This window comes from Podarcis muralis, chromosome 13, assembly GCF_964188315.1.
Source record: "Podarcis muralis chromosome 13, rPodMur119.hap1.1, whole genome shotgun sequence".
Taxonomy (NCBI): domain Eukaryota; kingdom Metazoa; phylum Chordata; class Lepidosauria; order Squamata; family Lacertidae; genus Podarcis; species Podarcis muralis.
In genome coordinates, this window is record NC_135667.1 from 661,388 (window position 1) to 683,536 (window position 22,149).

Here is a 22,149-nt window from a genome sequence, read left to right on the forward strand (position 1 = left end):
AGGGCTATCAAGTGTTTTGTCTGTGAATACTCTTCCTCGGGTGGTGCTGTGGGTTAAAACCACAGAGCCTAGGACTTGCCGATCTGAAGGTTGGCGGTTCAAATCCCCGCGACAGGGTGAGCTCCCATTGCTCAGTCCCTGCTCCTGCCAACCTGGCAGTTCGAAAGCACGTCCAAGTGCAAGTAGATAAATAGGTACCGCTCCGGCGGGAAGGTAAACGGCGTTTCCGTGCGCTGCTCTGGTTCACCAGAAGCGGCTTAGTCATGCTGGCCGCATGACCTGGAAGCTGTACACCGGCTCCCTCGGCCAGTAAAGGGAGATGAGCGCCACAACCCCAGAGTCGGCCACGACTGGACCTAATGGTCAGGGGTCCCTTTACCTTTTACCTTCCTCCAATTCTGCCTTTTTAAGCATGCTTCAGGCTGGTCTGAACTGGCCAGGCCTTTTAAATGTAGGCTTCAGGGTGGTTAGGGAAACTGAATAGCTTCTGTCAGGTATTTTTATTTAATAAAATCCTAGAACTGTTAGTTTGCTTCTGTCCGTTTTTGGTTGAGCAAACAGATGACTGACATTGGAGATGGAGTGGATTCCATGACTGAGCCAAACAAAGTTTGTCCCAGAAAACAGCCAGGCTTTTCAAATCTCAGCTTCCCATAAATATGTCTGTGAATCTAACTCTCTTCCTGTATCACCACTGTGTCCAACCAGTCCATGGCAAACCACCTACAGCGCATCCATGACAGGTGGCTATCCTACCTCTGCTTGAAAACCACCCATGAAGGAGAGCCTACCACTTCCCGCTGAAGACGTTCCACAGTCGAAAAGCTCTTACTGTCAGAAAGTTCTTCCTAATGTTTAGTCGGAGTCTCCTTCCTTTAATTCATTGGCTTGGATTCTACTCTCTGGAACAGGAGAAAACAAGCTTGCTTCATCTTTCATATGACAACCCTTTAGATATTTGAAGATGGCTATCATATCTTCTTTCAGTTTTCTCTTTTCCAGGCTAAACATACCTAATCCCCTCAACCATTCCTCACAAGGCTTGGTTTCCAGACTGACCACCTTCTACACACGTTCCAGCTTGTCAACATCCTTCTTAAATTGTGGTGCCAAGAACTGGTGTGGTCTGACCAAGGCAGAATAGAGTGGGTCCATTCCTTCCCTTGATCTGAACACTTGATGCAGCCTAGAATAGCATTAGCATTTTTTGCTACTGCATCACACTTATGCCACGTGGTAAGCTTGTGGTCTGCTAAGAGCCCTAGCACCTTTTCCTATGTACCACTTGCGAGCCAGGTGTTCCCCATCTTGTTTCTGCAGCTCTTATTCCTGCCTAACCAAAGGCACAAATATAGGCTGGCAGTCAAAAAAAGGCACTGAACCCTGTAGTAAGTCCTCATTTCTAACTCTCTTCAGTTCTCCCTCTACCACAAGTGTTGATTAGCCTTGTTCATAGTACGTTTCCGAGCACAATTCAAAGTGCTGGTGTTGACCTTTAAAGCCCTAAATGGCCTCGGCCCAGTATACCTGAAGGAGCGTCTCCACCCCCATCGTTCTGCCCGGACGCTGAGGTCCAGCGCCGAGGGCCTTCTGGCGGTTCCCTCATTGCGAGAAGCAAAGCTACAGGGAACCAGGCAGAGGGCCTTTTCGGTAGTGGCGCCCGCCCTGTGGAATGCCCTCCCATCAGATGTCAAAACGATAAACAACTACCTGACATTCAGAAGACATCTTAAGGCAGCCCTGTTCAGGGAAGTTTTTAATGTATGATATTTTAGTGGGGTTTTTGGTTTCTATGGAAGCCGCCCAGAGTGGCTGGGGCAACCCAGCCAGATGGGCGGGGTACAAATAATAAATTATTATTATTATTGTTGTTGTTGTTGTTGTTGTTGTTGTTCTGTAATTTGGGATTCTACCTCTTCCTGAGGATCTAATCTGTTCCTGTCTTTCTTGTAGGTGGTGATAATTTGGAGATTAAGAACAAAGGGGACAACGGCAAAATCCAGAAAGTGGAAAAGCCACATACATATTTGGAGTTGGCTGAGAGCTCCCATTCCACTTCCCGTAAAAGAAACCCAGTGGGGAAGAAGCTATTTCAGTGCTTGGAATGTGCAAAGAGTTTCAGTCAGAAGGCCAAGCTCACTTCCCATCAAAGAATTCACACAGGGGAGAAACCCTATCAGTGCTTGGAATGTGGACAGAGGTTCAGCCGGAAGGATAGTCTCACTTCCCATCAAAGAATTCATACAGGGGAAGAACCGTATCAGTGCTTGGAATGTGGAAAGAGCTTCAGTCAGAGAGCCCATCTCACCGCCCATCAAAGAATTCATACAGGGGAGAAACCCTATCAGTGTCTGGAATGTGGAAAGAGCTTCACCTGGAAGGTAAATCTCACAGCCCATCAAATAATTCATACAGGGGAGAAACCATATCAGTGCTCAGAATGTGGAAAAAGCTTCAGTGGGAGGACCAATTTTGTTGCTCATCAAAGAATTCATACAGGAGAGAAACCATATCAGTGCTTGGAATGTGGAAAGAGCTTCATCTGGAAGAAAAATTTCACTTACCATCAGAGAATTCATACAGGAGAGAAACCATATCAGTGCTCTGAATGTGGAAAGAGCTTCAGTGTGGGGGCCAATCTCATAGCCCATCAAAGAATTCATACAGGAGAGAAACCATATCAGTGCTTAGAATGTGGAAAGAGGTTCAGTGCAAGGACTAATCTCATGGCCCATCAAAGAATTCATACGGGAGAGAACCCATATCAGTGCTTGGAATGTGGAAAGAAGTTCAGTCGGAAGGAAAGTCTCACTTCCCATGAAATAATTCATACAGGGAAGAAACCATATCAGTGCTCTGAATGTGGAAAGAGCTTCACTCAGAAGAAAAGTTTCACTTCCCATCAAAGAATTCATACAGGGGAGAAAGTAAATCAGTGCTTGGAATGTGGAAAGAGCTTCACTGAGAAGCAAAGTCTCACCTTACACCTAAGAATTCATATTGGTGAGAAACCATATCAATGCTTGGAATGTGGAAAGAGGTTCACTCAGAAGGGAAGTCTCACTTTACATCAAAGAATTCATACAGGGGAGAAACCATATAAATGCTTGGAATGTGGAAAGAGTTTCACTCAGAAGGGAGGTCTTACTTCCCATCAAAGAATTCATACAGGGGAGAAACCATATCAGTGCTTGGAATGTGGAGAGGGCTTCACTTACAAGGAAAGTCTTACTTCCCATCAAAGAATTCACACAGGGAAGAAACCATATCAGTGTTTGGAATGTAGAAAGAGCTTCAGTCAAATCTCCTCTCTCAATTCCCATCAAAGAATTCATACGGGGAAGAAACCGTATCAGTGCTTTGAATGTGGAAAGAACTTCAATACGAGGGGCCACCTCAGTTCCCATCAAAGAATTCATACAGGCGAGAAACCGTATCAGTGCTTGGACTGTGGAAAGAGCTTTACTTGGAAGAGTAATCTCACTTCCCATCAAAGAATTCATACAGGAGAGAAACCGTATCAGTGCTTGGACTGTGGAAAGAGCTTTACCCACAAGGAAAGTCTCACCTCCCATCAAAGAATTCATACAGGGAAGAAACCATATCAGTGCATCGAATGTGGAAAGAGCTTCGCTCAGCAGGAAAGTCTCACCTCCCATCAAATAATTCATACAGGAAAGAAACCGTATCAGTGCATCCAATGTGGAAAAAGCTTCACTTGGAAGAAAAGTTTCACTTCCCATCAAAGAATTCACACAGGGTAGAAACCATATCTGTGCATCAAATGTGGAAAGAAATTCAGCGGTAGCTGTCATCTCACTTTCCATCAGATGATTCATACAGGGAAGAAACCGTATCAGTGCTTCGAAAGTGGAAAGAAATTACCTGGAAGAAAAGTTTCATTTCCTATCAAAGAATTCATATAGAAAGTTTTGATGGAGAAAACAGGGTTTCAAATTGAATGAAAAGTTAAATACTTGGGTATTACTATGACAAAGAGATTCATCAAAGTTTTTATGTCAAGGGAAAAAACCATGAGTCAAAATGAAAATATTGCAAGATGAGAATGAAAGGGGAGGATTGGGTTTAGCTGATATGAAATTGGCCTTTGCAGCCCGTTGTTTAGTGTGGATGAAGAAGAGAGTGACATTGAGAAATAAGAGACTTCTGGAATTAGAAGGTCATGATTTAAAAGCATGGATATTTGTGCTATGATAAGGTCAAAGTTAATGTGGATTTCAAAAACTATTCATTGAGACATACCATATTGAGAATTTGCAATAGATATAAACCTAAGTTATATGTGAAGATACCTTTATGGATTTCAGTGCAAGAAGCGTTTATAGAAAAGAGGCAATAGGCAAAGAGAAATGGTTAACTTATCAGGAGTTCAATAGGGAGTCAAGGAGACTGTAAAATTAAAACAAGGGAACAACAAACAAGGGAAGTTTATAGATTCTAGTGGTTTTCTTATTACAACGAACAAAGATTTAAGTTGGATAAAAAGACTTTGGGTACAGAAAAAAGACAGGTTTTGAAATATAGTTGTGTACAGACAAATATGTTATTGTGAAAACATTTGTTGTTGTTTAGTCGTTTAGTCGCGTCCGCCTCTTCGTGACCCCCTGGACCAGAGCACGCCAGGCCCTCCTGTCTTCCACTGCCTCCCGCAGTTTGGTCAAACTCATGCTGGTAACCTCAAAAACACTATCCAACCATCTCGTCCTCTGTCATCCCCTTCTCCTTGTGCCCTCCATCTTTCCCAATATCAGGGAGTCTTCTCTTCTCATGAGGTGGTCAAAGTATTGGAGCCTCAGTTTCAGGATCTGTCCCTCCAGTGAGCACTCAGTGCTGAGATCCTTCAGAATGGATAGGTTTGATCTTCTTGCAGTCCATGGGACTCTCAAGAGTCTTCTCTAGCACCATAAGCTTTTATTGAAATTTGAAATGCAAGAAGAACAAATTAAAGAATATATCTGAAATAAATAAAAAAAAGTCCAGTAGCCCCTTAGAGACCAACTAAGATTGTTCTGGGTATAAGCTTTTGTGTGCATGCAAACTTCTTCAGATACACTGAAACAGAAGTCACCAGACCCTTATATATAGTGGGAGCGTGGGGTGGGGTTTTTCCTCAGAAGGGTAGTAGGAGATGGGTGATTGACTGATTGATGGGTATGGTAAACCGGTTGATGACTGCAATTAGTCCTACAGCAGAAGAATTTCAGAAATAGACTTGGAAGAGAAGTTGCTGAATTACCACTTATTACTAAACTGTAGGGACGTTGGTGGCGCTGTGGGTTAAACCACTGAGCCTAGGGCTTGCCGATCAGAAGGTTGGCGGTTCAAATCCCTGCAACGGGGTGAGGTCCCGTTGCTCGGTCCCTGCTCCTGCCAACCTAGCAGTTCAAAAGCACATCAAAGTGCATGTAGATAAATACCGTATTTTTCGCTCTATAGGACGCACTGGACCATAGGACGCACCAGGCCATAGGAGGGGGAGAACAGGGGAAAAAAAAATCTCCCCCAATAAAGCAAGATGAGCACCGCAACTCCAGAGTCATCAGCGACTGGACCTAATGTTCAGGGGGTTCCTTTACCCTTTACATTTTACTAAACTGAAAACTATGGAGAGACCTGGTTTGAACAGAGATATTGGATTCTTGTCTCATTACACATGCTAAAGCTATTTTTGGTCGTCTGCATACTATCCCTTGCTTTTTCCTATACCCATTGAGTCAATCACCCAACTCCTACTACCCTTCTGAGAAATACCCCACCCCACCCTCCCACTATATATAAGGGTCTGGTGACTTCTGTTTCAGTGTATATGAAGAAGTGTGCATGCACACGAAAGCTCATACCAAGAACAAAGTTGGTCTCTAAGGCGCTACAGGACAATTTATTTATTTATTTCGACTGCGTTAGACCAACACAGCTACCGACCTGAATCTTAAAGAATACATGATTATATTTGTGGGGAAAATTGGGTTATATACAGAGGGAACAGCGGGAACATATGTGGACCAAAGAATTACAATATACATTGTGTTATGATTTAAAAGAGAATGTGTACAAAGTGATGTATCCTTGGCACTTAACTCCTTTGAGGTTATTTAAAATGTATAAAAACGTTCCAAATACTTGTTGCAGGTGTAAAGAACATGAAGGGACATTTCCTCCTGCTTGGTGGACATGTATAAAAAGATTTAAAATGATTCAGAGAATTTTGAAGATATTTTCAACTGAAACCAGAATTGATCCTGTTGGAAGTTAGGGATATACAATTAGGAAAAGACTATGGAACTTTATTTCACTATATGATTACCACTGAGAGACTTTTATATGTAAAAAGATGGGAAGACTCATTACCTACAATGGAGGAATGGTTGTTAAAATTACTGGATTTAGCTGAGATGTCAAAGTTGACATGTTTAATCAGAGAAAAGTCATTGTCAACGTTTACTAAATATTGGAAACTGCAGACTTCTTGCATGATAAAGAAAATGAACTTGTGATATTTTGGTTTGAGGAATCACCCTTCTTGTAACTTGAAGCCATGAGTTTGGGTCCTAGCCTCCAGAGCAGAAGAAAACATGTTTACATGGGACAACCCTTGAGATATTTGAAGTTGGCTATCCTATCTCCTCTCAGTCTCCTCTTTCCCAGGCTAAACATCCCCAGCTCCTTCAACTGTTCCTCATCAGGCTTGGTTTCCAGATCCTTGATGATCTTGGTCACCCTCTTCTGGATACATTCCAGTGTGTCAATATTCTTCTTAAATTGTGGAGCCCAGAACTGGAGACAGTACTTCAGGTGTGAAAGGCAAAACAGAAAGAACTTACTTCCTTTAATCTGGAAATTCTATTTCTGTTGATGCAGCCTAGGATAGCACCACACTGTTGACTCATATTAAGCTTGTGGTCTACCGAGATCCTTTCCCCATGTACTACTGGCAAGCCAGGTGCTCTTCATCTAATATTGGTGCATCTTTTATTTGGTTATTCATATGCCAGGAAACCCCTGACATGCCTTTCATTTGTCCTTTTGGAAATTCATCTTGTAAGTTTTGGCCCAGTTCTCCAATCTGTTAAGGTCAACTTGAATCCTGATTCTGTTTTCTGCGGCATTAGCTGCCCTCCCACTTTGGTATCATCTGCACATTGGATGAGCATCCCCTCAATCTCTTCATGGAAGTCATTTATAAAGACATTGAACAACAACAATTCTTAGCAGAGTTGGGAGTCCCAACAGATATGGTGGTAGTCAAAGTCACCCATGACTCTCTGAACCTCTGGTAGTCTGCTCTAGGAAGGCATCACCTAAGTCTTCAGTCTGGCTTGGAGATCCCTGTGTTGAACCAAAGTGAAATGTCCTGGAAGGGCCTGCAAGCACCATCTTGGTAGTCAAGATAACCCTAAAAATATTTGGTAATTGTGAGAATGAGCTCATATGTTTTCTTGCTTGTATACATGCTAATTGGCTTGCTTTGATGCTGCCTTTATTGGTAGGCCTTGGGGTGCTGGGCTCTCAGCCCGGAGAGGGGAAATCCTTTGGACAGCTGCCACCAGATGTGTCAGGAGGTGCTGGGCAAACTGACCTATGCTGCTTAGTGCATAAAGTGTGCATAAACATTGGATTGAGAGCAGACAAGTTATGGCGACCTCTCACTGATGTGGTGTCCGTTCTGCGTCTGTAGTGGCAGTGAGATCTAGCAGGCTGATTTACTGTAAGCTTACCCTTTCTTACAATAAAGCACTAGAACCAAACACTCTGGTGTTTTTGACATCCTCCTTTGGCATACCTGCAGCAAACCACTCCCATGAACCCACCTTTGGGCCAGTGGACAAGGATACACCCACAGTAAGGCCACTGTTGTTTCCCTCTCCTACAATTTCTACCCAGATACTGTCAGTCTGCCTTCCATGCTCCGTGTCACAGATCTCTTCACAAGTATACACATCCTTTACGTATAATGCCCCTACTCCTCCCTCCCCATTTGGTCTATTCCTTTTGAACAGTTTATACCCCCCCCCCCCGTTGATACATTCCAGTCATGAGTCTCATCCCGCCAGGTTTCAGAAGGAAGGGGTTGTGGTCCGTGGCCTTTATAAGACTTGGCAATTTCTCTGATTTTTTGCTCCTGGAAGACAGCACACCTCCCAGGACATCCTGTTACCTCTGCACCCTGTGGCCTCTGCCCCCCTCAGTAGGGAGTCGCCTATCACCACCACACATCCCTTCCTCCTCTGGGGAGTGGCAGGAATCGTTCTGTACGCTGTCTCTTTCACAGCCACCTTGGTGTGAGGTTGGCAGCTGCTGTACTAGCTTCTCTGGCCCAGAGTCGGTGTCTGAGGTGAGGGCATGGAATCGATTTTGCAGCTTCAGTGACGGAGCCTGGCTCCTGACAGTTCTGTGTTTCACATTTCTCCAGGGGTTCGTCCATTTGCAATAGGCGATCTTCCTCTTCCCTCGGGGCACCCCACCTGTGGTGCTGTTCCAGCACAGTCCACTCTGCTCCATTGAGAAATTCCTCATCTTGCCAGGTAGCTCGAAATGTGGATAGGAAGGCCTCACGTTCCTGTGCCTCCTCTTCCAGCGAGGCAACCGGCTGGCACTTGGCTGCAGATGCAGTTTTGAACATTCTTGGGCAGGAAGACAAACATGGCACAGGTGTTGTGGGTCACTTATCAGCTCCCTTGCCATCGATGTCTCTTGGTCCTAAGGACACAGCCTCTCCCTCAAACTCCCCTGGACATGAACTCCTGGTCACAAGCTCCCAGAGGCTGCAGTCAGCCAAGTAGGACTGCTGCTGGCTACCAACTTCCTCCTCCAGCCTGGCTTCCTCTTGGCAGCAGCTCCTCTTCCTCTGATCATGTGCTGTAGCAGAACACACAGCCACACCCGCAAACAGAGAAACAATAATAGAATCGTGGAACTGTACTCCACAGAGGAAGCCCGCCTACAGAGACTCCTCAACCTTCTTGCCCAAGCCTGCAGGGAGTTTGGCCTGAAGAAGACCAACATCTCTGATCAGGACATCGCCATCAGCATTGGTGACCACATGCTGGTTCCACCATAACCAGCAGCCTCTCCCATCAATGCTGAGCTGGACAAGCGCATTGGCAAGGCAGCCACAGCTACGACTCTCCTCTCCAAAAGGGTACGGGAGAATGTGATGCTAAAGTCCAACACCAAGATGAAGGTCTACCAGGCTTGCGTGCTGAGCATTTAAGGAAGTGAGTCGTGGGCAACTTACACCTGCCAGGAGTGACGTCCACACACACCTCAATATGTGCTGCGTCAGGAGGATTTTGGGTCTCACATGGCAGGACGGAGTCTCAAAGATGTGCTCTCCCAAGCAGCCGACATTCCCAGCATGTTCACCGCTGGGAGGAGCGCAGATTGAAGAGACACCCTGGCGCATCTGCCGCAGCACAACCGGCCACCTTCCTCTGCCCCGGCTGCAACAAAACATGTCTCTCCTGCATCGGTCTCTGCAGCCACGGCAGGCGCTGCAACTCTCCAAGGGTTTGACTTCGCCCCCCCAATGCGCCCTCTCCCATTGTCTCCCTAGATGGAATTGTAGAATTGGAAGGGCTTCCCAAGGGTCATCTAGCCCAGCCCCCTGCTATGCAGGAACCAGCAGCCTCCAAGCAGCTCAGGCAGGCGACCTGCCTCCCTCCAAAAGAGCTGCTTCTATTTTTATTTCAGTATAGAAAGCTTTCGCTTGGTCGGAAGGGTCCTCCTCTTCTTGGCTGCGTCCAGAACCCCCCCCCCCCGCTCTTGCAATGGGACGCGCCAAGCCCAGCCCAAGGCGCGCCTGCGCCGAGAGCCGGCCCCGCCCCCCGGCCTCTTCCACTGCTCAGCGGGAGGGGGAGCCGGCAGCAAACCCCTCCTCCTCTGGCGCCATTGGTGGCGCCCGGCAGCTGACCCGCCAAGGGCGTCGGGAGGGGCGGGCTCAGTCTGCTGCGTCGGCTCGGCCAGGCAGCAGCTCGAAGCAGGGGGTCCCTCGCTCGCTCTCCGTCCCTCCGCCGGGCTTTCCACGGGAGCCATGGTCTCCCTCCTCTGCTGCGGGCCGAAGATGGCCGCTTGCGGGATCGTGCTCAGCGCCTGGGGCGTCATCATGCTGGTGAGGAGCGAAGCGTGTGTGTGCGAACGCCCAGATGCGTGTCGGGGCCGGGGGGGGGGGCTGACAGCCCTTGCTGCTTCTTCTCTTCCCCTCCATTAACCCATCCGAGTTTGGGCCTTGATCCGGGGCTGCTGCACCCAGAGCGGCTGATTCAGACGTGCAGCAGGAGCAGCAACCGGAACTGCCAGGAGCCCTTTTTTGCGGGGAGGGTGCAATGAAGGGAAGATGGATTTTGGGGGCAAATTTTTGGGAGCAAGGGCAGAATGCGGGGGGAGGTGATGGGAAGAGGTGCCCCCTGCCACGAATTTAGTAATTAAACTTATTTTCGGGCGCCTTGGCCACTGGCAGTCTCCACTTCCTCCTCCAGCTTCCCCATGAGAGGCTTGGAAAGGGTGACTGTGGCTCAGGCGGGTGTCAGTCACTGGGCGAGGGGGGGCCACCAGGGAGAATCCTCCCTCCCCCCCCCCCCCACACGCACACAGCCCGGGGGAAAACCAGGCCTGTCTAAATAGAGGCATGTTGGGTAAACAGCAGAGGAGGAGGTGGGGTGACAGAGCATGTGCAGAGAGCAGCAGGTAACTGGCCAGAGGGCAGGAATACCTTCAGGGTGGACACCTGAGTGGCTTTGTAGGGGTGGGGCTCCTCTCCTTCTGGGAGTTCAGGGTTTCCTTCATGTGCAGTTGGAAGAACTGGGCGATCTTTTTTGGGGGGTGGCAGGTGGCGAAGGAGACCTGAGCAAGCAGCTGGCATGTAGTTTGGGGTCTGTTTTTGGAGGGGGCTTGCCACCCCACTGCAGAGGGTGCTGGGCGCCTCAGGCCTAGATTGTGCCTGCTGCAAAAGGAGATCTGGCCTGGTTTCTCCTCTCAATTCTGTGGCTTGCTCTTTGCCCCCCTTTGGGGGACAGTGTGTCTGGGGGGCTCCCTCATCCTGAATGGGACAACTGTGCCCCTGAAAGACCAGGTGCACAGCCTGGGAGTCATTTTGGACTCACAGCTGCCCATGGAGGCGCAGGTCCATTCTGTGTCCAGGGCAGCTGTTTATCAGCTCCATCTGGTACGCAGGATGAGACCCTCCCTGCTTGCCTGTGTACTGTTTGGCCAGAGTGGTGCATGCTCTAGTTATCTCCCGCTTGGACTACTGCAATGTGCTCTACCTGGGGCTACCTTTGAAGGTGACCCAGAAACTACAACTAATCCAGAATGTGGCAGCTAGACTGGTGACTAGGAGTGGCCACCGAGACCATATAACACATGTCCTGAAAGACCTACATTGCCTCCCAGTAGGTTTCCAAGCACAATTCAAAGTGTTGGTGCTGACCTTGAAAGCCCTAAAGGGCCTCAAAAGCCCAGTAGACCTGAAGGAGCGTCTCCACCCCCATCGTTCTGCCCAGACACTGATGTCCAGCACCAAGGGCCTTTTGGTGGTTCCCTCACTGCGAGAAGCCAAGTTACAGGGAACCAGGCAGAGGGCCTTCTTGGTGGTGGCGCCCGCCCTGTGGAACGCCCTCCCACCAGATGTCAAAGAGATAAAGAACTACCTGACTTTTAGAAGACACCTGAAGGCAGCCCTGTTTAGGGAAGCTTTTAATGTTTGATGTTTTATCGTGTTTTTAATATTCTCTTGGGAGTGGTCCAGAGTGGCTGGGGAAACCCAGCCAGATGAGTGGGGCATAAATGAATGAATGAATGAATGAATGAATGTAATAATAATTACTAGTACTACAACTATTGTAGGTGGGTGGCCATCATGGCTCCCCCTGCCCTCCACTCCCCGGAGAGACCACCCCTGTTTCTCCTCTGCTTTTTTAGGTGTTGCTGGGCATCTTCTTCAATGTCCACTCAGCGGTCCTTATTGAGGACGTTCCCACCACCGAAGAAGACTTCACGTGAGTAGGGCAGGGTGGGGTCCTTCTTTTCCTGTGGGGTGGTGGGCAGCAGCAGCCTTGGGGCTGGCAAGAGGGGCAGAGGGGGGAGGATCAGCCTGGAAGGAGGGAAGGAGAATTTGTTCCCATCTCCCACCCACCTACCCACACCTGATGGGTGCCAAGCACACACAACCCCCCCCCCCCCCCGCCGCTGCCTTGGGTTAGCTGCTGCTCCAGGAGGGAAAGGGAGCTGTGAAGTGGGACTCTGGAGGAACTGTGGGGCAGGGCTGGGTGTGTCCTGTGGGAGCTGGGAACCTTACCACCCTCTTCCTCTCTCTCTCTCTGCCCCCCCAGAGGTGGTCCAGACAAGATTTACGCCCTGTATGAGCAAGTCAGCTACAACTGCTTCATCGCGGCCGGCCTCTACGTCCTCCTGGGGGGCTTCTCCTTCTGCCAAGTGCGCCTCAACAAACGGAAGGAGTACATGGTCCGCTAATGGCGCCCCCCCCTGCCCAGCCCCCAGGCTCCAGCCTCCTGCCGGTGGGGACGGCCCACCCTCTCCTTCTGCCTCTGATATTTATTTCCTCTTTGGACATTGGGGCCCTGTTTTGGGGTTCCTCAGCTGTCGCTCTCCACACAACGGATCCCCTGGTCGCTCCAGGTCTAGGGTCTGGCGGCTGGGGAAAGGGCTGGTGGGTGGGGAGAGAGGGCAGAATATTTCCTTTTAAATCATATATATATCCGTGTGTGTTTGTGTGCGGGTAAAGTGCAGTTTCCCAACTTGGTCTGGAGCACCTAGTTTACGAAAGGGACATATCCAGGGCTGCTCTTGGCTGCTGCACCTTCTCTCCCGCCCCCCCCCCAGTGCATCACATGGCCCACTTCTGCCTGCCAACGCCCTCCCTGCGACGGCCTCTCCTCGCCATCAAAGACCAGCAAGGGCTGGTTTCGGCTGGCAGGACCTCTGTGCCAGGGTTGTTGTGTAAATAGCACAAGGCGCACCCCCCCCCGCAGTATGTGTACAGTGAAAACAGCCCCCACCTCTTCTTTTCCAAGTCTCTGTTGTCTCTTTAACCGGGGAGGTTAGCTTGAAAGAGCCAGCCCATTCCAGTCCCAGTCCTTTTTGTGTCTCGATCCTAGAACTTGGGTGTTTCTTCCCCAGTGTTCGTTGTGCAGACGTTGACTCTCTTCTTGTTGTAGGACCAAGGGGAGGCCAGACAGCTTGCCCTAGTCTCTGCCCCTGTTGCCAACAGCCCCCCCCCCCAAGCTGCGCATGGGGCTACAAGCTCAGTTGCCCCTTCACGCTTGACTTGGAGACTTGGCCTGGAAGTGGCTGCTCAGAGCCGCGGATTTGAGAGTGGAATGCTTGTATGCTGTACGACGGGGTGTCCCCTGAGCAACTCCCTCGATCAGGATGTGGTGTTGGGAGGGAGGGGCTCTGGGTTGGGGGTGCAGTGGGGGGGGTCTGGTTGTGCACCCAGGGGACTAACGTGTTGAAAGCTGTCCTCTCTCTCTGTTTGGTCACCTGTGCAATAAACAGCATTTGATCTGTGTGGGCTGCTTTGTTTTTCTGTTCCTCTTCCTCAGTGCCCTTCCACCCCCCTCCCCAATTTTGGGGAAGGGGGGGCATTGGCCAAGGCTGCTAGTCCTGCCATTCTCTGTATTTGGCTTTCAGGGAGAGAGGGAAGCCTGTGATGCTATAAGAACATCAGAAGGTCCTGGCTGCTGGGTCAGGCCAGTGGGGACCTATGGACCTCACAGTGGCCAAATACCCCAAAGGTCTTGGGTATTGAGATAGACTGCCTCTGGACCTGGAGGTTCCATAAGGACACCAGAAGATCCTGGCTCCCGGATGAGACCAAGGGGGGCCCGTCTGGTCCAGCATCTTGTCCTCACAGTGGACAGCCAGGTGCCCCAGAGGGAATAAGCCCACAGGGAGGCATCTGAGTGCAGCAGCAACTCACCCCACACGTTCCCCGGGAACTTGTACTCAGAGGCATTCACTGCCCAGATAGTGGAGGCAGAACATGGCTATCGTGGCTGTTCGCCATGTATTGCCGCCTTCTCCCTCAATTTTTTTGACGTTGCCGGTTGCTTCCACACAGAAGCAAGTTTGTGCTTTGTTGTGAATCTAATGAAATGTTGGGGCTCACAGGAGGCTCAAGTTAATAAGAAGCTGTCAAAACTACAATAACCCATCAATCCCAGTTTAAACCATTCATGTGGGGCCCTCTCTAGGTCCACGCAAGGCAGGAGGATGCCAAGACTCAAATGCGGAAAGGGCAGGAAGCTCTTTGGACCACTGAGTCGTGCGGGGGGGGGGGGGGAGGAGAGTTTTTGCCCACCACACACCTCACAGTCTCCATTGGTGCTGCCCACCTGTAAATGTTGCTGGCAGCCTTCTGTCCCTGGAGGCGATGGAGGAGTGTGCCTCTGGGGTGGTCCTTCTGGCACAGTTGTGCATCCTGTATTTTCCCTTCCTATTGTTACAGGAAAAATCCGAGGGCTCCCTTGGACAAAACAAAGACACCAACCAGGATAACTTGGAGCAAAACAGCAGCCTGTAGGCTTGGCCTTTATTGAACTGATGCATCAGGGTGTTCCCCTCACTTGCAAGAGAGAGGAAAGACCCAGAAAAATAGTGTGCAAGGTCTTATAAAAACTTTTGAAATTCCCCTCCTCTAGGTCAAGCCCACCCCCAGAAACATCATGCATACATTACAGAAAGGAGGGGTTGAGGGAGGAGTTGGTGGTAACCTGAGTGTCTTGTCACCTGGCTGGTTCCTCCTTTCCCCCCTCCCCATGAGTCACTTCCAGGAGACAAAGGGGAGTTTGCAGTTTCCTGCCCCCTGAGGGAAGATCTGATCATTGTCCTTTGTTTCAGTCCGTGTTGAATCCACTCCCATATGCAAGTTCTTTGTGGCCTTGATTGTCTTCTGTCTGGGATCATCTGGGCAGGGCTCCTGCAGATGTGCTGAGACAGTGAAGGGATTTTGGCTGACCAGGGTCAAACCCCCCTCCCCTTTTGTTAGTTCTTGTCATATGGAGTAAAATAAAAATGGAACAGTGCAAATCCAATGTATGGTTGATTTTCTATGAATTTATAACAGAAATGTGACGTATGTAGTGTGTGAGTGTGAAGTTTGTGTGAAGTTTGTGCAAACAGAATGATTGGGGTGGGGGGGTTCCTGCTACAGTTCCCCCCTTCGGAGATAAGATTGCAAAGGTGGCTACTTTGCAATCCTTTTCTCCGCACAATTTAAGGTGGTAAATAATAACCTGGTATTCTCCGTGTGTCCATGTGAACGTGAAAGGGACTTGGATGTCATGCTTCTTAAGGATATTTGCATAGAAATATAATGGTGTAACAGTGCACATAGTTAGACATAGGATATCATGTAAAATTAATATTTTGTTGCTCAGTTACTTGTGGCATTCTAGTACCTTGGAAGAAATATTTCCTCAATAGTGATCTATGCTTTACATTTAGGCAGGAAGGTCCACTAATGACTGAAAAGTGCAGTTTGCTTCCCCCCCCCCGCCATTTGTGTGTTCTCAGGTGTCAAGGTAGCTCTTCTGTGGTCTCACATCGGCATGGTGTCGCAGTAGTGGCAATCCCTGGTGAATCCACTTAGGGCTTTCATATTTATAATGTAGCCTGGCACCCACCACAGCTGGCACAGGTTTCAGACACGTCCTGAGAGAAATGCCTTTGCCTTGGCCAAAATCCATGGGATTTCTTATTATTATTACAGGCTCTGGTCTTGCATCCTGGGAAGTTGCTCACTTGCACTTTAAGGACCAAAAAGCTAATTGCAGCCTGGATACACTTGCCCAATTCAAACTGAGTCCAATTTGAATTTATGTGCCCATGGTTCTCAACGTTTCAAACCAATCTGTTAAAGGAAAACCGTTCTTAAAAGGGCACTTTGTCCAAATAAGTCAATTTAACTCTCTAAGGGATCATTCCTGCTAAACCAAAGCATTTGCACCTTCATGTACCTGGTGTTTTATGGATCCAGAAGCTTGTCCTTGGCAAAACGAGGTTTAACACATTTTAAAATGGATAGGGAAAGTTGGCAGAGTGCCAGGTGGAACAATGAAATGTGGTTATAAATTGAGCTAAACATTGGACTACACAATAGTGTGAGCTATTAGAAAGTATAAAATGCATGAGAATTCTCCATTGGTGTGTAAGCAATAAGACATTAAACATAAAAACAATTACACACAAAAATTGCCCCCCTTTGTGGAAATCACACTGTCAGACACATTTCAACATTCTTACATAATAACACATAATACAAAAAAAACTAATTAAATATCAGTTGCATATCTTGACACAATTGTGATATTTTACACATGTATCTTTTGAATCCTGGAGCACAGTCTTAAGGTTCAAAAGTGGGAAAATGTCCTTGCAATTCAAGTCCTCCCCCCTTTGTCAGCCCCACTCCCCATCAGTCTATATCATTTTAAAGAGATAGCTGTGGCCACTTTGAAAACTCTGGTGTTGCAGGTCTTGTGATGGCGAAGAACTGAGGGGTTGTTGCTGCTTTTCATCATTGCACATCTGTAGAAGTGATATCCTGTAAGGGGGCAGGGTTTTTTGGGGAGACTTAAAGACACAGTTAGACAAGGAAGGGGCAAAAGGCAAAAAGGATGTCCTCCAGTTTCCATGGGAAGCTGCAAATAATAACAATCTTAGCACATTAAGCATTTTATTCATTTCAATATTATTATCACATTTCCACATAATTACTGTTATTATCTGCTAAGTTTGTTTGCTTTCCTTCACTTAGTTTTTGTTGTTGTTGTTCTTTTCATATTATAAAATAAAAATTACTCCACATGTATAGAAAGAGAACTGTAAAAAATACAAAGGTTAAAAAATACAAAGAAAGCAAAAAATTAGATTACCAGTCAGATGAAAACAAACTTGACACAAAGACATCAGATTTAGAAAAGAATTATTATTAAATATATTATCAAAACCACGCAGATTACTACTAGACTGAAAAAAATGGGAAAACCATGGGGAAAAAACTTTAAATTCACCATGTGCTATCTGATAAAAGAACTTCATGAAACTGACTTTCAACATGTGATGAACATGTCCCCAAAGTAGAACACACAGATACAAAATGACCTATGAGGAACCAAAAATAAATAAATGCTAAGACACACAATTTGTTTTTTTTTTTTTTTTTAACCTGAAGTCACCTGAAGCAACTTGTTTTGGCATTCTAACATCCCAATGAAAAACTGATTAATAAATGAAAAACAGATTATTTGTAACCTAAAAAAGTGTCAGAGATAGAGGAAAATCAACTAATATAGCAGGGATTCAGACTTGTTTTGCTGAACAGAAAGAAAGTGACTGTTTGGCTTTAAGGGAAGAAAGACAAAAGAAATACAAATGCAATTACTTTTATAGAGTATTTAAATCACTGTTTGCATCCCCTCATTATCATTTGTGCTGTGGGAGAAAAGAAGGGACAAACACTTTGTTAATGGGGTTCACATATCCTGTTAAAAGGGGAAATTATTTCATGTGAGAAGTCTGTCAGGAAATGCTGTTCCTAAAATGCATAGGCATATACACACACACAAAAAAAAACTGTTATAAAATTTAAATCCCATTGGGGAGGCAAACTACTCAAGAGAGGAACTCACAGTGGGAGTGCTTTGATATTTACCTGTGAAAAGAAATCGGCATGTCAAGACCTGAAACCTGGCAACCTCTTGACCCTTGATGGTCCAGTACCCAACCCCTTTGTCTTAATTAGCCCCTAGAGCAAAAGACACATCAAGGATGATCTCCCCCAATGGTTCCAAGTTCTTTTCATAAGGAAATTTGGATAAGCTTCTCCCTGCAGGCAAGCTCTCAAAACCTCCTCTCTCCACCCTACAGTTCCCCCTCCTTCCTCTCTCTCTCTCTTTTTTTTTTTTTTTTTTTGACTGATCTAGCCTCTGTGTATGTGCAGAGTTCATGTCTCAGCAAACCTTTTATACTATTGAGAATGTTGCATCCTTTGGCTAAATTACCATTTGAATAAGGGAAAGGAAGGGTAAGGAGTAGATTTTGAAAACAGGGTTTGATTTTATTCACCAAAGCTAGCAATTTCAGCCCAAGCAAACGAGACTGCTTCCTTTATGTACAGGAAAGGGCTAATATCCCTCTGGCTATTCGCAGAACAATGCCACGCCCTTATATATGGGGAAAATGGCCAGAGGATCAGAATTCATAGGATTTTTTCTTTATTATTTTTTTTTTTTAACATTCTCAGCCATTTCAGCCTTACCATTTGCAGACAAAAAATATTATTATTATTATTAATATTATTATTTACTGCCCTTTATTTACAGGAATGGTCAAGGCTAATTCTACTTGATTATTCATTTGTATGTGCTTAAACTTTGAATTGACTCTGAAGTCTGATCCCCCCCCAATGATAAACACTGTAATCAGCTTGATATTACCAGTTGTGCTTCAAAACATCACAGCTTCACCTCTCACCTTTTAAGACTAAAGAGCAAAACTAGGCTGAATTTCAACTCCATCAGCACGCCAGAATTTAAGAATTACCCTCCAATGCTTGCAGACACATGTTCCTTCCACACAGCCACAAATTGGGAGAGTTGAAAGAGACCCTGGGGTCATCTAGTCCAACCCTCCAAATATAGAGTTCACAGCAAGATTCCACAGCAGGATTTGTACTATCAAAGAGACATACACATTTAAGTACAGATTTACAAATGGGAAAGGAAACATCTATGCTCCTATCATGTACTAAGGAAGAGGAAAATAAAAGGACCCAACTTTACACAGAACCCCTTTTAGCAGATCTTGAGATAGTTTGAGTGAGTTTGCTTCCTTAGACTAAAGAATGCAAGTTCTTAGAGAAATTATCTTTAAAGGAAGATGGAAGTGAACATTTTTCCTAAGATAGGGAGAGGATCTCTTATAAAGCAAAGTTAATTCGATTGATATAACCACTCACAAATAATTAAAACAGCCATAGATTTGATTTAAAGGGAACACAAAAGTGAGATGCAGGGTACCTTGGGAAAGATTGCTCCCCCCCTCTTTGCAGTTTCCTTTAAAGGAAGCTTACTCGGGAGTAAATTTACCTGGCACAGAAGTAAGAAGGGAGGAAAAAACCTGAAACAGATAGAATGAAACAAGGGGGGGCATTTTCTGAGAAAAGAGGCCAGGAAGTCTTATAGAGACTGATATTTGGACTGGACTCATAGAATTTTGCTGGCCATGGAAGCCTCTACATTTAATAACAATTTTCTTAGAAAGAACACCATCCTTTCATAGGCATGTGCTTAATGAAATACATACACTGCATTTTAGCTTGAGAGAGCAGTTGGCTCAACTAGGCTTTTGCAGCAGAAACATTAGGTTTTTTTCACAGCACATTTCAAAATACTGAAACAAAAGACTGGAACACGGATGTAGACTCACAAACTCAAAAGTTACAACAAAACATTATTTACCACTAGACTTAAAATCACCCTCCTCTTTTAAACTAGTGGAAGGAGGGGAGGTAATCCTCCTTTCAGAACACAGGTAGCATGTATACAGGATTTTACCACTTGGGAGGAAAACTCTTTTTTTTTTTTTTTTTTTTTAGAGCTTTTCTCAAATAACAAACATTTGCACACTTCATATGTAAATACAAACCCTTGGAATATTTCTAAATCCTTGAGATCATCTCTTATTCATTTATTATTATTATTTTATTAACTAAGATCTCTAATGCATGGGCTCTCAGGCTGGGCTGTTATTATATCTACTGCCTTCTGAGCACCATTAAGTTTTCGTTTTATGTTCTAGCTTTAGGTCATAGTTTAACAACACAAATTTGATGTTTTCAGCTCTCCCTATGGGTTCACACCCTGATTTTGTTGAAGGATCCCTGAGGTGGCTGCTGTGCCCTGGGTTCCAGGTGGTGAGCCTAAGCCACCCACTAAAAGTTACAACAGTCTCATACTTTGTACTTGAAAGACCATATTGCCCCTTTATTTTTATTTTTTTTATTATTTTTTTCCCAATTGGAGATGACAAGCTGGAGGGGCATATTAGAATCCTCTCTGGGGCAAAAAGGCTTCATGGAAGCTTTGTTGCCAGGAGGAGTCCAGCTAGGGTGTTTAGTGAGCTCCCATTCTCTCAAATGTTATTATTTGGCTTTTTTTTTTTTTTTTTTTCCGTTAACGAAGTACACTAAAGACAGAAAGAGTGGAAACACACACACAAGGGAGGAGGGGCAATGGGAAAGAAAGGGGGGACAGAAAAAAGATCCTTTCAGTACTCAAAGTACCCTTGACTAACACAATTCCTACTTATCTATAAACCACGAATTAATTTCTGGAAATCTCAAACCTGAACCTGAAACAAACCACGGGTCCCTCTGCCCGGAAACTCAAAACCACGGGTCCCTCTGCCCGGAAACTCAAACCACGGGTCCCTCTGCCCGGAATTCCTTCACCTCAGCGCTGTTTACAAGACTAAACCCCCTCTCCCACCCACGACAGCCTCCTGCCTAGCCTTTGAGACTAAGTTCGGAATCCCCTACTGAACGCCTGCGCAGTGCAGTGCCAGATCGGGGTCCAAGAAAACAACCAAGGTTTGAAAGGAAGCAAATGACCTTGCGTTGAAATACTTTTGAAAAGACGCCACCGGACGACTCCGAGGGAAGGACGTCAGAGAAGTAACAAAGAGCCACGCTTTCCCGGACCAATTCCAAGACGGAAAACGGGGGAGAAAAGGAGAGAGAGAGATTAAGGCGTCCCTGGACGACTCCGAGAGGTAACGCCGGAAAACAGTAAAAGTACCACGATTTTCCCGGTCACACACCGCAAAAAGAAAATCGGGGGAGAAAAAGGAAAGTTTTAGACGTCCCTAGACGACTCCGAGAGGTAACGCCTGACAGAAAAGTTCCGCGATTTCCCTGGCCACTCTCCGAGGGGGAACATCGGGGGAGAAAAGGGGAGAGAGAGAGAGCGTTCCCGGCCGACTCCGAGGGGCAACGCCAGAAATGAAAGAAGGAAAGTCTGGCTGTCGTGGGGACATTACTTTTCCACCCCCCTCCCAATGTATTTACTTCAAACCATACTCACGTTCGAAGATGTCCCCCCGCAGATCCCGGGATCCTTTTCCCTTAGCCGGCTTGACCTCGCCTTTGCTCCCCTGGTTGAGCTTTTGGTGACGATTGATTACCGCCCGCAAAGAGGAGGCAGGGAGAGGAAGAAGGATCCCTGGGCTAAGGTTGCCCAGTGGCGCCCGATCCCTTCTATCTCCCCTCTCACCTTTACAGGAGAACCAAGTGTCCCTGAGAATGGTCGCCAACTGTTACAGGAAAAATCCGAGGGCTCCCTTGGACAAAACAAAGACACCAACCAGGATAACTTGGAGCAAAACAGCAGCCTGTAGGCTTGGCCTTTATTGAACTGATGCATCAGGGTGTTCCCCTCACTTGCAAGAGAGAGGAAAGACCCAGAAAAATAGTGTGCAAGGTCTTATAAAAACTTTTGAAATTCCCCTCCTCTAGGTCAAGCCCACCCCCAGAAACATCATGCATACATTACAGAAAGGAGGGGTTGAGGGAGGAGTTGGTGGTAACCTGAGTGTCTTGTCACCTGGCTGGTTCCTCCTTTCCCCCCTCCCCATGAGTCACTTCCAGGAGACAAAGGGGAGTTTGCAGTTTCCTGCCCCCTGAGGGAAGATCTGATCATTGTCCTTTGTTTCAGTCCGTGTTGAATCCACTCCCATATGCAAGTTCTTTGTGGCCTTGATTGTCTTCTGTCTGGGATCATCTGGGCAGGGCTCCTGCAGATGTGCTGAGACAGTGAAGGGATTTTGGCTGACCAGGGTCAAACCCCCCTCCCCTTTTGTTAGTTCTTGTCATATGGAGTAAAATAAAAATGGAACAGTGCAAATCCAATGTATGGTTGATTTTCTATGAATTTATAACAGAAATGTGACGTATGTAGTGTGTGAGTGTGAAGTTTGTGTGAAGTTTGTGCAAACAGAATGATTGGGGTGGGGGGGTTCCTGCTACACTATCACACTATGGGATCGCTCTGGCAGGAGAGCATGAGACTCATTTGTATATCGACCTAATTTTTTATTGGAACTTTTCAGCGT

General features: G+C 46.6%; 3 protein-coding genes across 3 annotated transcripts in view; 2 read left to right on the forward strand and 1 right to left on the reverse strand.

Annotated features, from left to right (window-relative positions):
- The window catches only part of LOC144325238 (uncharacterized), a 74,463-nt gene extending 70,073 nt beyond the window's left edge, over positions 1-4,390 (forward strand). Inside the window, 1 exon segment of the mRNA XM_077917864.1 lies at positions 1,954-4,390. Coding sequence (XP_077773990.1) covers positions 1,954-3,926 — 1,973 coding nt within the window. The 3' untranslated portion in view covers positions 3,927-4,390.
- ARRB2 (arrestin beta 2) overlaps positions 1-22,149 on the reverse strand; it is a 233,660-nt gene that overhangs the window by 211,298 nt on the left and 213 nt on the right. The window lies entirely within an intron of this gene.
- Positions 9,966-13,546, forward strand: RNASEK (ribonuclease K). The gene is made up of 3 exons (XM_077917910.1): positions 9,966-10,129; positions 11,938-12,014; positions 12,348-13,546. The coding sequence occupies exons 1-3, from the start codon at positions 10,052-10,054 to the stop codon at positions 12,487-12,489; spliced, it is 297 nt and encodes a 98-aa protein (XP_077774036.1). The 5' UTR covers positions 9,966-10,051; the 3' UTR covers positions 12,490-13,546.